The sequence below is a fragment of the Megascapheus bottae genome, chromosome X (genome assembly GCF_031878675.1).
Source record: "Megascapheus bottae isolate mThoBot1 chromosome X, mThoBot2.hap1, whole genome shotgun sequence".
Classification (NCBI taxonomy): Eukaryota; Metazoa; Chordata; class Mammalia; order Rodentia; family Geomyidae; genus Megascapheus; species Megascapheus bottae.
The window spans coordinates 15501360-15516997 of record NC_143547.1 but is presented as its reverse complement, the minus strand read 5'-3'; the positions used below and the strand labels follow the sequence as shown (position 1 = coordinate 15516997).

Genomic DNA, 15638 nt, shown 5'->3' with positions numbered 1-15638 from the left:
CCTAAACTCATCTTCCTTTGTACTGGGATTACAGGCCTATTCCACAGTGCCCAGTTGAGAAGGAACTTCTTAACAATTGTAGATTAATAATGAAACAGATTATTTTTAAGTCATATATATCTATGGCTCTCTTTCTGGAGATGATGACCAGATAATTTGTTACTGTAGGTTGAGAAATTTGTTATATGCATGTGTCTTACATAACGTGCAAAAATAAACTTAAAAAATAAGACAGTTTCATAGATAGGTTTCATTTTTCGAAAAAGAGGAAGAAACACCATTTTGTGGCTGAATGTGGGTTTGTCAGTTACCACCTCCCCATTTCCTGGGACTTCCCACTGCTGCTTTAGCACAAATTATACTTGAGCAAAATAACTATTTTTCCACATAATCAGTTATAAAAAGAATTGCAATGCTATGAACAGCTTAGTCTCCTGGTCTCATCAGAGAAAGGCTTGAAACCTTTTCTGGAAAGACTGCTGGCTGGTGTGCTCATCTTTCCATGGTCAGTTTTGTGGTTCTAAGGGATCAAAGTAGCAGATTGGTTAGTGAAGGTAAGTAAGAAGAAGGAGGTTGTGGGAAATCTGTTGTCCTTTCCTTTCCTTTCCTTTCCTTTCCTTTCCTTTCCTTTCCTTTCCTTTCCTTTCCATCCTTTCTTAGACTGCTAGCATCAGAACTGAGATCCAGTCTTATGACATCTAGATTGCTTTCTAACGTATTAAATCAGGGTTGAGTGGGAGTTTAGGGAAACATTCAGTGGGCTTAGACAACAAAGGGAAATTAAGGCTAACCATTTTCTTATATTTTCTCTCTCCGTGTGTGTGTGTGTGTGTGCGTGTGTGTGTGTCTGCCTGTGTGTTTGAGACAAGGTCTTGCTATGGAAACCCTTCTCCTAGAGCCTCCAATGTGCTAAGAGATTATAAGCGTATATTACCATACCTGGGCCTAATCAAATATTTTATAATATATTTAGTCTTGTTTTACTAATTGCTACTCTACTTAATTTATGATTTTTTTTGGCTCATCCTAGGGCTTGAACTCAGGGCTGGACACTGAACTTGAATAGTTTTTGTTTTGCTCAAGTCTAATGCTCTGCCACTTCAGCCATAGCAGCATTTTTGGCTTTTTCTGTGTAAGTGGTGCTGAGGAATTGAACCCAGGGCTTTGGGCATGCTAGGCAGGCACTCCACCAGTAGGCCATGCTCCCAGCCCCTATGCATTTTTAAATGAAGACTTAAAAACAAGCAAGAATTTTCAGGAACAATGTATCTCTTGACTTTATACAGTGATGAGATTCAGAGAGAAGCACAATAACAATACATTCCACTTGGATTTTACTCTCAATCATTCAGTTCAGCAGGCTGTGCCATTGTTGTTCTATGTGGCAGGATATATTGAAAGTGAATATGATCTGTACTGATGATACTTTTCAAAGTATCTGTGAAGTTTAAGGAAAGCCTCTCTTTTGGTATTAAAGACAACACATGCAAGGGTAGATTTTTGTTTGAATTATCTTTCGATTTGCTCAAGCAGAATTTTTTCTTGTACTCACCTATCTAGGCTTGAATATAAACTCATTTCAGAATACTCACATTTTTATGAATACTAATATTTTTGCATGCATCAGTCTGAGATAATTGGGAAGGCTTTGCTGTTTTGAAGAGTGTTTGAAATATATGTTAAACATCCATATCACAATGGCAACCACAGATGTTACGAAGTGATATTTTACTTATGCCAAGTCACTGAAACATTTCCAACCATGTGTATAATGATGTATTTCAACATATAAGGTTTTTATCTCCCCAAGTTATTTTTTAAAGTTCTTTTTTTTTCTTGGTTGTGGGGCCTGAACTCAGGTCCTGAATGCTGTACCCGAACCTCTTTTTGCTCAAGGCTAGCACTCAGCCTCTTGAGCCATAGCACCACTTCTGGTTTTTGAGTAGTTAATTGGAGATAAGAGTCCCATAGGGACTTTTCTACTCTGGCTGGCTTCGAACCATGATCCTCAGATCTCAGCCTCCTGAGTAGCTAGGATTACAGGTGTCAGCCTATAGTGCCCACCTATTTTTTGTATTAGCACACATTAATTTCACAGAGTTTCCATTATATTTTCATCTATGTATAAATGGGTTTTGATCATATTTGATCCCCTAATCAGTTCCTATTCTCTTTCTAAATTACTCCAGGTTTGTAACAAATGATATATAATATAAACATTTCTTAAACTAAATACAGTAAGTTTATTTTAAATTTTAAACTTGTGTAAAAGTTTAGAGAGTAGTACAATCATCATCTATTATACGGATTAGTCGGGTATATAATTTTGTTACACTTACTTTTCTTTTTCAGCATCTCTCTCAATTTCTTTTCTGAATCATTTGAGAATATATTGTTGACCTTAGGATACATTATCCTTAAATACTATAGATAGTGATTCGTATATTTAAAATACTGTTATGGCATTAAGGAATTTAATATCAGCATAACATTTTTATCTAACATGTGACTCACATTTAAATTATTTCATTATCTGCACATGCTCTTTTATTGCTTAAGTACAAGATCCAGTGAATGATCTTGCATTGCATCTCGTTATTATACGTACTATCAAGTAAATGTTAGTAGTAACAGGCATAATTCAGAAGAATAATATCAGGAAAGTTTAACTTTAAAGAACAGTTAGGATTAGTATTGTTCTCTTCCTAGCCCCTACTATGCGGCAAATATATGAAAATTAAATTGAAAAAGTAGTCATAAGTTTTGATTTTTCAATACGTGAGATGGCATGAAAAAGTATGGGGAAACATTCAATCATGAACAAGATATATATTATCACTTTTGAAATAAGGAATAACGCACATTAGGCAAAGCCCTTGAGAGTAGCCATCATCTTTGGACATAAGAGTTCAAGCAGAACTGAACAAAGTTATGTATTTACTTGGGGAAGTTAATGTGGAAAACAGGATTTTTGGTTTACAGTTGTATAAACTTAAACATCAAGTTATAATTCCAGAAATAAATTTGTTAAGTAAGACTCAATTTACATTCGACTCTTCTGAGTGGCATTCCCAAATTATATGTTTTATAAAAGGAATTGAAATGGGGATGAGTAAGCAATGAACTACTATACAGAGTTAGATATATACGTATATATACATATATATATATAATCTAAAGCATGTGATTCAGTCAGTTTCTAGTTCTAAAGAACAGGCATCTAAAAAGATGTCAGTAAGATTTTAATGTGCATGCTTATTGGACATAGGTGGTTCATATTTGGAATCCCAGCTACATAGCAGGCTGAAATCTGAGAACCATGGTTCAAAGGCAGCGTAGGCAGAAACAACAATGAGACTCTTAGCCCAAATTAATCAGCAAAAAGCTGCACAGTGGAGCTAAGGCTCAAGTGGTAGAGTGCTATCCTTGAGCTTTTGTGCTCAAGAACGTGAGTTGAAGCCCTAACTAAGGCTGACACAAGAAAATGTCCATGCCATTTCATAGAGGGAGAGTCCTTCTAAAAAGTCTGTGATTGGAGCAAATTTTTGTATCATCCACTTAAAATATATTAAATCATAATTCAGACTTGGTTACATTATCAAAATCAAATCATGAGCAAAACAATATTTAAAAAATGTTTGCCAGTCCTAGGCTTGAATTCAGGGGCAGGGAACTGTCCTTGGGCTTTCTCAAGGTTAGAGCACTACCACTTGAGCCACAGCATCACTTTCAGCTTTTTCTGTGTATGTGGTACCGAGGAATGGAACCCAGGACTTGGTGCATGCTAAGCAAGCACTCTACCACTAGGCCACACTTCCAGCTCCAGTATTTAATTTTTTAATGATAATTTTATATCATGTTCTTCCAAGTCAGAAAAATCCTCCCAAATCAATAAGATCTTAGATTGTGCTTATATGATCCAGAATTTATACGATAGGGAAAATAAAGACATAAATAGATGAAATACAGGATTTTGAGGTTTCAAGGTATTTAAAAGTAGCATTTCTGTTATATGCCTTACACACAACTTTGTGTGTGCCGATCTTGGGTCTTGAATTCAGGGCTTTGGTACTATTCATGAGCTCCTTTTGCTCAAGATAGCACTCTACCCCTTGGGCTAAAGCACCATTTCCAGAATTTTGTAATTTGTTTGCGGTAAGAGTCATACGACCTTTCCTGTCCAGGCTGGCTTTGAACCACCATCCTGAGATCTCAGCCTCTTGAGCACCTATGATTTCAGTCATGAGCCACAGGCACCCAACTCCTATACACAATTTTAATGAGAAGTTTGCTTCATTTCCAAATTTCAGGCAAGCATAAATTTGTTCATCCAATTGGAAAATTAAAAAAAAAACATGTTGAAAAATGTCAGTGAAAACAATTAATCTTAAACATTGCTGGCAAAAGAATAAATTGGGGGCCAGGAGTTTGGCCTAGTGGTAGAGTACTTGCCTAGCATGCACGAAGACCCGGGTTCAAATCCTCTGTACCCCATATACATAGCAAAAAGCCAGAAGTGGTGCTGAGGCTCAAGTGGTAGAGTGCTAGCCTTGAGAAAGTCCAAGGACAGTGCTCAGGCCCTGAGCTCAAGCCCAGGACTGCCAAAAAAAGAGAATAAATTGGTCCAAGATATTTGAAAAGCAATTTGATAATAATGCAATCTCATTATTGTCCTATTCCAAACTGGCTTGACAAAACAGTCATGGAGGCATATGCAATGATAGCACATAGTGTTCAATATGAAGAAGTGCTTACAGATGTATTATTTCCTAATTGGCTTACAGGGGTGAGGAAACTTTGCTGCCAAAGGCAATTTTGCATATTTATAACATCATTTTAGGGCCGCAGGAAATGATCAATACAAGCAAATGGCCACGGCATGCTTATGAGAAACATACATGTCTAGCCTGTCATGGAGGAAGTTTACTATCCCTGGAAGCTGGATCTGTATATGCAGATATGATGGCAGGTAGGAACCAAAGAGCCCTCCACCTACCTTGGCCTAAGATTATCTGTGCAATAGCACATCACTGGCTTCAGTTACATGAGGTTGTATCCTCTTTCCAGAAAGCACTCCTAGCCCACTGCCTCCATTCTATTGTAGGTACTGGAGGTCTCTTGAGCACCCATTCCAATCCAGTCTCTTTATGCATATTAGTTTACCCTTGCCTCAAGTATTTTTTTCCAAGAAGCAAGACCTGTTCCGACTCCTTATCACCTCAAATCACCCCATCCCTTAGTCATCTCACATTCTTTTTGCTATCTCCAGCCACTCATTCCCACGATGCTTCCAATGATGATTTTGCAGTTTATGGTAGCAGCTTGATTAAATAAAAGTTCCAGGAAATCCTTGTGAATACTTTAGTCAAAAGGAAGATCCTAGCTCTGTTTCTAATTTAGGGGCAAGGATTCTAAATGAGTGGCTAAAGTCTCTGAAATGTTAATATTTGAGATAAGACCTGAACGTCACGGGTGGTAGGCCAGAGGACAGATTGTCAAGCTCTCAGCAAAGAAATAAAAAGTTAACAAATCTCCGGGATAAGAGTGAGATTTGGAGGTACTAGAGAGGCTCAAGGATATCTAGGGTATTGGGGGAGCATCCAGATATGAGGTAAGAAGGCAGACAATGGTACACCATGTTGGCCTAGCAGGTGTGAATGCTGTGGAGGTGATTGGAAAGAGTAAACAGGACATCTGTAATATTAACTTAAACTGTAGAAAGTGGTGGTAAGAGTGACATATTTCTAGACTATAGCAGTGGTATTGTTACAAAAGAAGTACAGTTTAAAAAAATTGGAGGATAACTGAGCACCAGTAGCTCCACTTCCCCTTTTCTGTTGTTTAATTGGAAATGAGTGTCTTATGGAGTTTTCTTCTCCAGCTGGCCATAAACCACAATCCTTAGATTTCAACCTTCTGAGTAGCTAGGATTACAGGCTTCACCCTCCAGGGCCAGGCTCAGTGAAACTCTTAGCTCCAGTTATGTAGAATGGTAGAGGTGCCTATCCTTGAGCCAAAAAGCTCAGGAACAGTGCCTAGGCCCTGAGTTCAAGTCCCAGGACCAGCACACAACTTTCACGTTATCCTTATTTTTCAGTCAATGTTGATTCTTTTTTTTTTTCTGGAAGAACTGCTATGTTATCGTGACTATGGGATATCAACTGTTCTCAGCTATAAGTAGAGTCATCTGTTCTATGAATAGAACACAAAGTTGAAGTTTGTAAACTTGGGCTTGAACCATACCTCTGAGTAGTTAGCACATGTGTTATTTGGGGAAGGGCATTTGTCATATTTGAGGCTCGATGTTTTCCTTTTGTAAATCGGAATTATGATATTACTTCATAGGCAATGTTGTTGGCAAATTAGGGATAATATATGGAGAAAACCCAAAGTACAATTGTTCTTATGATGCTGTATTCAAATTACTGCATCTCTTTTTTTCACTGAGTTAAAAGCTTTTCTTTGCCAGTCCTGGGGCTTGAACTCAGGTCCTAGGCACTGTCCTTGGGCTTTGTCGAGCTACTACACTACTACTTGAGCCACAGCACCACTTCCTGTGTTTTCTGGGTAGGCAATACTGAGAAATTGAACCCTAGGGCTTCATGCATGCTCCGCAAGCACTCTGCTTCTAGTCCACACTCCTGGCCCCAAATTGGCTGTTTTGTAAATAAACACAACTGCAATTGTTTATATATTACACATGGATTCTTTGATGCAACAATAGTAGAGTTGCAACAGACTCCAGATGATCTACAAAGCTTCAAATATCTCTTATCGCTAAGGTTTTTGTATTGTCCCTTCTTAAAATGTTCTTGTTTAGTTTTCTTTTCTTTTCTTTTTGACTCCAGGCTTGTATTATCTGGCATAAACTCAAAGTATGTCTATGTACTGAAGTAACAAATGCTAGTTTTCTGAGAATCTATATATGTGCTAATCTACAAGGAAGACTTCATTTTACAGTTTCTTTTGAAAGCCAAGTAAATGATTTAACAAAGTGCTGCACTTTAGCACATACTTTCAACTTGTGAATTTGTACATAAGGTTAATTTTGGTATTCCCCTGTCTGGTAATGATTAATGTAGGCTAAATTTGCTAGAACATCTCATTTGAAAATGTCCTTAGCTGTCTTTTTCATCACATGTAACCAGTCACAGAGAATTTGTTGTTTTTGTTTTGGGTTAGTTCTGGGTCCTGGACACAAGGCCTGAGTAAAGTCTCTGAGCTTCTTTTATTCAAGGCTAGTACTCTACCACTTGAGCCACAGCAGTACTTCAGGCTTTGCTATTTAAGTAGTATTGAGGAATCGAACCCAGGGTATGCTAGGCAAGAACTCTACCACTAGGCCACACTTCTGGCCCTCCCAGCTTTTTAAAAATTATATGATACTGAAAATTTGAGCTTGGAGCTTCAAGTATGCTAGGCAAGCACTCTACCATTAAACCACAGTCCCAGGCACTTTTTTTAAAGTCAGTCGTTGGGCTTGAACTTGGGGCCTGTGCACTGGAGCACCTTTATATTCAAAGCTATTGTTCTACCATTTGAGCCAGAGCACCAATTCCAATTTCTGAGTGGTAATTTGGAGATAAGAGTCTTACAGGGAGTTTTCTGCTCCCACTAGCTTTGAATTTTGACCCTCTGATCTCACCTAGGATTACAGGTGTGAGCCACTGGCACCTGGCATAGTAACAGAGAATTCTGAACACACACACACACATACACACGCACACATGCATGCGTGCAGAGACAAAAGTTAGGGTTGGGAAGGTGGCTCAGTGATAGAGTGCTTACCTAGCATGAAGGACGCCCTGAGTTCGATTCCTCAGTACCACATAAACAGAAAATTCCAGAAGTGGCGCTGTGGCTCAAATGATAGTGTACTAGTCTTGAGCAAGAGAAGCTCAGGGATAGTGCCTGGCAAAAAAATAAAATGTTAAAATACCTTTCAATAATTTTATTTAAAAAGATATGTTAATATTTATTTGAAGTATAGGATTTGTAATATCTTTGAAGTGATCAGGTGATATTATCTTAAAATTTCACAGCTAATAGAAAGTCGTTAAGAAAAAATACCAGCCAGGAATGATGGCACATGGTTTTAATCACAGTATTTAGGATCCTGAGCTCAAGGTCAGCTAGAGCTACATTGTCAGACCCTGTCTTAAAACAAAACAAAATGAAATAAAACCAAACCCCCAAACAAAAAAGAAAAATTCCAACAATTTTTCAAATAGACCCAAATTTCTTTATTGCTCTATTTAAAAATTTTAGGATATCATGATGAGTATCATTGACTTTATCCCACTGAAGCATTAAAGTATAGTTATAACAATTTAATGTATAAGTATTTGTGTAATATATTTTTTATTTATAATTTTATGCAGTATTAGTCTTACAGCTTTATATCTCTTTCAAAAGTCTTCTAAGCATGCTTTCTGCTGCCCTCTACTGCTAATTTTCAAAAATATCAGGTTCTGAGTACACTCAACCCTCTTCATAAAATCATGCAATATTAAGGTCTGAAAGTACTCTTGAAGGTTATTCAATCTCACATCTACAATTTACAGACAGAAAATTGAGTCTCTGAGAAGTTAAGCAATGTGAACATGAGTTCTGTTCTTTGACTGATGGTATTTCAATGTCTAGTGACTTAGGATACATTACTCAATTTTGGCACTATAAAATATGAGCATAAAAATAGCACTTGCACCTCAGAGTTGTTATGATGATGAAATTTTTAGTACATAAAATACTTAGAGCCAGGCGCAAAAAGGTGCTCACAACTGTAATCCTAGCTATTCAGGAGGCTGAGATCTGAGGATCAAGGTTCAGCCCAGGCACTAAAGGACCTGAGATTTTATCTCCAATTAACCACTAGAAAACTGGGAAATGGGGCTTGGCTCAAGGGTAGGGAGGTAGCTTTGAGCTGTAGAGCTCAGGGACAGCGCCCAGGCCCAGGGGTAGGGCAGTAGCCTGGAGCTGAAGAGCTCAGGGACAATGCCCAGGCCCAAGGGTAGGGGGGTAGCCTTGAGTTGAAGAGCTCAGAGACAGTGCCCAGGCGGAGGTCAAGCTCCATGACCTACAAAAAATTAAGTAAAATAAAATACTTAGAACAGTATCTAGTTGTATCTAGTGCTATAACAATGTGAATTGTCTTACAGACTTAGTACTAACTAGACTGACAGCACAAACTAGTGAATATATAGTAGAACTTATTTCAATCTCAGAAATTTCAGATTTTATTTTTGCAATTTCTGTCATAGTTGCTTTAGATTTAATTTTTTCTTGTTTCTCTAGGTGCTTTAATTGCTTCTTTAGGTTATTTACATGGGTTTCTTCTATTGTTTTAATATGGTCTCCTAAGGGTAAACTTGCCCCTAGGACTGCTTTTGCAGTGTCCTAAAGGTTCCTTTGTGATGTATTTTCATTTTCATTGCATTGTAGGAACTGTCCAATTTCTTCTTTAATTTGATCTGTAACCCAGGTGTTATTCAGTAGTGTGCTATTGAGCTTCCATGTGTTTGGGTGGTCTTTATAGTCTACTATGTTATTCAGAACTAGGCTGGGCTCGGTGGTGAATGATCATAATTCCAACACTCAGTAGGGGACGGCAGGAAGGCCATGGGTTTCAGTTCTAAAGAGCAGCCTATGCTGTACAGTAAGGCCTTGTCCAGCCCCCACCTCCTAAAAGAGCTCTCAGGTTATAGTATCTCAGAAGTCGCTTCTCTTTTTTGAGTCAGAGACTTACTACTGTGTTGCCTGGGATGGGTTCTGCCAAATTTCTAGAGTGTATTTAGAAATTCAAATGTCAGTAGTAGATTTTGGCCCTGATTCCCCAACATGATGATATTTTGAGGTCTCAAAAGTAGAATGCCCTAGAGGAACACAAAGGCACAATGCCTGTGTACCTCTGAACGTATAAAATAATACTTATCGAAATGAACTTCAGGAAATGGAAACAATAGGCATTTTCTTTCTTTTCTTTTCTTTCTTTCTCTTTCTTTCTTCCTTCCTTCCTTCCTTCCTTCCTTCCTTCCTTCATTCCTTTCTTTCTTTCTTTTCTTTCTCTCTCTCTCTCTCTCTTTCTTTCTTTCTTTCTTTCTTTCTTTCTTTCTTTCTTTCTTTCTTTCTTTCTTTCTTTCTTTCTTTCTTTCTTTCTTTCTGTCATGGGCTTGAACTCTGGGCCTGGGTGCTGTCCCTGAGCTCTTCAGCTCAAATCTAGTGCCATTTCCTGTTTTCTGGTGGTTAATCAGACATAAGTATCTCATGGACTTTTGTTCATGGGCTAGCTTCGAACTGTGATCCTCAGATCTCAGCTTCCTGAATAGCTACAATTTCAGGTGTGAGTTATTATTCCCTGCTCTAGGATTTTTTTCTTTGTTGTTGTTTTGCTTTCTTTTTTTCTTTTGATCTTGTTTTTTTAATTATCTGTCTTTGGGAGGGTAACATAGAAATGGAGGAATAAAGGGTGAGCACATGCAGCAGTGGTAGTCAGTAGACACTGTGTTGAAAATGAGCTATAAAACTTTGTGGGTAGGGGCTGGAAATGTGGCTTAGTGATAGAGTGCTAGCCTAGCAAAATTTACCATTCACTTTGATACTGGATTTGCTGAAGTCGGAACTGCACTTAGAAAGTATTACTTTTAGGAAAGCACAGCATGTTGTTTATCTTTTTCTTTTTGTTAGTCCTGGGGCTTGAACTCATGGCCTGGATGCTGAGTTCTTTTTGCTCAATGCTAGTCCACTATTACTTTGAGCCACAGCTACACTTCTGGCTTTCTAGTGGGTAACTGGTCATAAGAGCCTCATAGATTTCCAGGCTGGCTTCGGACCATGATCTTCAGATCTCAGCTTTCTAAATAGCTAGGATTATAGGCATGAGCTATGGATACCCAATTTTATTATTATCCTTATGTATTTAACATACAAAAAATGATCCGTAGATTTGTTGAGGATCAACAAGAAATATTTAAATAATTAATAAGTATCCTGAATATATTTTAAAATAATTCCAAAAGGGAAAATAACTTTATAATATTGATCTTGCAGAATTGAAATAAGAGACACATTTTATGCATTTGGACAAGAGTAACTACCTGAATACAAAGGAAGACTGAATTTGTTTTAAATAGACCTTCATGTGTACTTAAAAATGATCCTTCTGTTCTAATTTTCCTTTTTAAGTTCAAGGTCAAATGGATGGATTTGTTTTAGAACTTAGTCCTTGAAGCCAAAGAGGACCTGCTTTCCTCAGGCAACTCCAGTGCCAAGAATGCCAGTATGTTCCTTATTTAGAAAATGCAGCTGCTGGTTTCTGACCTATTCTTGCAACAGAAGACTTCAATGACAACTGCTGAGGGTGGTGACAGGAGGAAGGTGTAGGGAAAGCCTACAGTGAGGAAAGATCTTTGATAAGTAGGGTAAAGGTAAAACATCAATGAGTGAAGATTTTCTAGTATACATTTTGAGAAGTCAGAGGGATACAAGAAAATATCCATCTAAGCTGCAAAGACAGAGAAAGGATTGTAGTCTTTCATGACATGTTAAGTTTGAATTCATGGGCTAGGAATGTAGCTTAGTGGTAGAGTCTCACATGCATGAAGCCCTGGGTTCGATTCCTCAGTACCACATAAACAGAAAAAAGCCAGAAGTGGCAGTGTGGTAGTGATAGAGTGATAGCCTTGAGCAAAAGAAGTTCATGGAAAGTGCCCAGGCCCTGAGTTCAAACCCCAGGACTGGTAAAATAAAAGTATGAATTCATTTCATATCATGACATCGTTTTCAATTATTTCATTTTAGCTAGCAGATGTCTTTTATGTACTTCCTAAATATAATCATGTAGCACCCAAAAATAAAATACAAAGATGAATAAAACATAGCTCTTGAATTCAGTAGAATTTGACATGGATTTCCACATTAATTTTTCCAAGTCTAGCCCTATGTCTCTGTCAAATACAATTTGAGACACTCTTCATTTCTAAGGGACAAAACACATTTCTTTGCTTAAATCCCAAGGTCCTTCATAACCCAATTCCAAATGATTGTCCCAGTTCCTTCTGTTTGTACTCAAGCTTCTTGATATGTGCTGACTAGGTCATGCTACCATGTTCCTTTCCAAGTCTATAAAATTGCCTTAAACTTCTGCTTCTTCATCATTCTACTGAAATGCCTATGACTTCCTTTTTGCCCCAGGTTATGTGCGAGTGCCTTTTTTGTGCTTTCTTTATATCTATCACCATTATAACTCTCAGTGATATAGTATTGATGTTCTTTATGTTTGGATTACTTTCTTCCACAGTGGGAGACTTTATGAAAGATGGAACTGAATCCTTTTTTGTTGTTGTTGTACATCATGGGGCTTGAAACTGGATCCTGTCCCTGACTTTTCAGCTCAAGACAAGCGCTTTAACACTTTGAGCCACAGCTTCCACTTCTGGTTTTCTGGTGATTAGTTGACAGTAAGAGTCTCATGGCCTTCTGAGTAGCTATGATTACAGGCATGAGCCACCAGCACCTGGCAGAATTGTATACTTTTATCTTTACTTTTCCATTTCATGCCAGAGTACTGGCATATAGCAGGTACAGAATTAGTAATGGCTGGAAAAATGAATACATTCATTCCTTGTCCTTTACTTTTTTTTGCCAGTCCTAGGCTTGGGCTCAGGGCCTGAGCACTGTCCCTGGATTTTCTCAAGGCTAGGGCTCTACCACTTAAGCCACAGCACCACTTCTGGCTTTTTGCTACATATGTGGTACTGGGGAACCGAATCCAGATCTTCATGCATGCTAGGCAAGCACTCTACCACTAGGCCAAACTCCTGGCCCCTCCTTGTTCTTTACTTTTTTGATATATCAGTCACCAATCTTTTCCCATCTTCTTTATTCTACAGTTTTCACTCACCAATTCTCTTTCCAGAATGCTTTCAGAAGGATATCTCAGTGGACTTGCCTACTGGAATGACATCCATTGGAATTGTGCATCTTATAATGAGCAGGTGGCTAGGGAACAGGAAGAGGAGACAAATCCTGTTGCTGCTCTTTCCTATTCCTCTGTCGATGAAACACAAATAAGAAGTGTTTATGTGAGCTGCAAATCCTCTGACAAGTTTGTTTCTTCAGTGCATTCAAGAGAGCACCAACACAGTGGAAGTGCGAGAGTCACAGTGATGCAGACAACTCCCAATCCTGTGTTTGAAAGCCCAGATTTGGGAGCAGTTGAAATGTGCAGAGACCCCAGCAGAGAGACCTTCTTGGTTCCATCTTCCTGCAAAAGTATCTGCAAGAATTACAATGACTTACATATTGCAGGAGGCCAGGTGATGGCCATTAACTCAGTGACAACAGATTTTCCCTCTGAGAATAGTTTTGAATATGGTCCATTGCTAAAGTCATCTGAAATCCCTTTGCCCATGGAAGATTCTATTTCTACTCAGCCCAGTGACTTTTCCCCAAAACCTATCCAGCAGTATTCATCATATTGGAGAATAACCAGCATCAAAGAGAAAAGCAGCCTGCAAATGCAGAAGCCTATTTCAAATGCAGTGTTGAATGAGTACCTGGAGCAGAAGGTGGTGGAGTTATATAAGCAGTACATTATGGATGCTGTGTTTCATGACAGTTCTCCTACCCAGATTCTGGCATCTGAGCTAATCATGACAAATGTAGACCAAATTAGTCTTCAAGTGTCTAGAGAGAAGAATTTAGAGACCTCAAAAGCCAGGGATATAGTCATTAGCCGTCTATTACAGTTAGCATCAACTGAGATCAGCACTCCCAGTCTCCATATTTCTCAGTATAGTAATCTGAATTCATAGAAACAAGGCTTCCATTCCTCCAAAGCACTCAAACCCAAAGCAATCCTTTATTCATTTTTTTCAGAGAATGTGTAGGGGAGGGTGAAAGGGAATTAAGAGCTAGAGAAAGAAAGCTTAGATGAAAGCTAGTTGTGCATGAGTGCGAAACAGAGTATGACACACCATGAAGGATTTTCAAAGACAGTTTTGTATGGCTGTGAGGCAAAAATAAAAGTGATAAAGAAATGATTATAATTTACTGGCAGCATAGAAACTGGCTAAGACAAAGCTACTTAGGAATAAATGCTATGATGAAACTAAAAAGCAGAAAGATTTAATTGGTTTTGTCTGGAAGGAAAAGGAAGATGGAATGTATGGAAGGCTAATAACTTTGGGTAGAAAGACATGTCAAAATGTTTTTCAAGTTATGTGTTTATGTCTCTCTTTTCTATATTATATTTATGTATACAAGGAAATTTTTTAAATTTTTTATTGTAATGTATAGAGGGGTTACAGTTATATTTGCCCAATAGTAGGTACATTACTTCTCCCACATTGATACCCCTTCTATTCTTTGTAAATATTAAAAGAACAGAAAATTACAATTGTGGTTTTATTTTTGAAATATCAATTACAGCCATTACATTTCCTAATTCTGTTTACTGGTAGAGATAACATTTTGCCTCCCCTCCCCACTATATAATATTTTCTACATTTTAATTTATATACTCAAACAAATTGAATGGTGTGATTGCCTTTGTTTTTGTTACTTAATGATATATATTTCATCAGAACTGTCACTGTAAAAGATATGAATCACATACACTCTGTAAATACAATGCCTGGAGACACCATCCCATACTGGCTTTCTCTGTGTGGGAAATAATGAAGACTTACCTAGGCAAATGTCAGTATAGGAGAAAATAATGCCACTATTTTGTCAGCATGTCTGTTTAAGGTGAACAATAGTCACATCAAATAAATGAGCATCTTTTATTTGGAATTTGATATTGTTAGGTATATAATTCTGGTCCATTAAAATAGACTGTAAATCACTCTTCTGTCATGGACCTGCTGTTGATTGACATTGATCCATTAACAAACTCCTTATCTATGGACCTCAAAGTTTTGACTATTTGTATCTAGCTCTTAGTTCTTTTGTTCACAAGGCTTTTGTGTTGGATTTTTAAAAAAAAAAATGAATCAACTTCGGGGCCGGGAGTTTGGCCTAGAGGTAGAGTGCTTGCCTAGCATGCATGAAGACCCGGGTTCGATTCCTCGGTACTACATACATAGAAAAAAAGCCAGAAATGGTGCTGAGGCTCAAGTGGTAGAGCTCTAACCTTGAGAAAGTCCAAGGACAGGGCTCAGGCCCTGAGTTCAAGCCCACGACTGAAAAAAAAAATGAATAAACTTCAATGAGCCATAAGGTGTCTAGAAATGCAGTCAAATATTATTCTGGATGTGTCTGTAGTCATGATTTTGGATGAAATACATGTGAATATGAGGAATGATTAAGGCAGATTGTCCTCTCTAAAGTAGGTGGCCATGAGCCAAAAAGTTAAAGGCTTGAATTTTAACAAAGGATGAACTCCTACTTCCCTAAATGGGAGAGAAATTCTTGACTGCCTTTGAAGTGGCTTTATCCTATTTTAGAACTTGAAATGAAACATTGGTTCTTCCCAGCACTCAAGTCTGCCAGACTTCCGACTAGAGCTATGCCACTATTAGTACTGGTTCTCATGCCTCAGTCAGATCAAAACTACATAGTCAGCTCTTTTGAGATTCTAAGTTGCTGATTCCCTCTGAATATCTTGGGACTTGCCAGCTTCCTTAATTAATCATGTG

The 15638-nt window shown here is 38.0% G+C and overlaps 1 protein-coding gene across 1 annotated transcript; it reads left to right on the top strand.

The window, feature by feature from the left end:
- The first annotated feature begins 425 nt into the window (after positions 1-425).
- Tasl (TLR adaptor interacting with endolysosomal SLC15A4) lies at positions 426-14186 on the top strand. The gene is made up of 2 exons (XM_090325990.1): positions 426-554; positions 12914-14186. Exon 2 carries the CDS (start codon positions 12915-12917, stop codon positions 13809-13811), a length of 897 nt encoding a protein of 298 aa, XP_090182116.1. The 5' UTR covers positions 426-554; position 12914; the 3' UTR covers positions 13812-14186.
- Positions 14187-15638: the final 1452 nt, after the last annotated feature.

Excerpts from the sequence above, each read along its gene's own strand:
- Tasl (XM_090325990.1), top strand. The coding sequence starts at position 12,915 with ATGCTTTCAGAAGGATATCTCAGTGGACTTGCCTACTGGAATGACATC.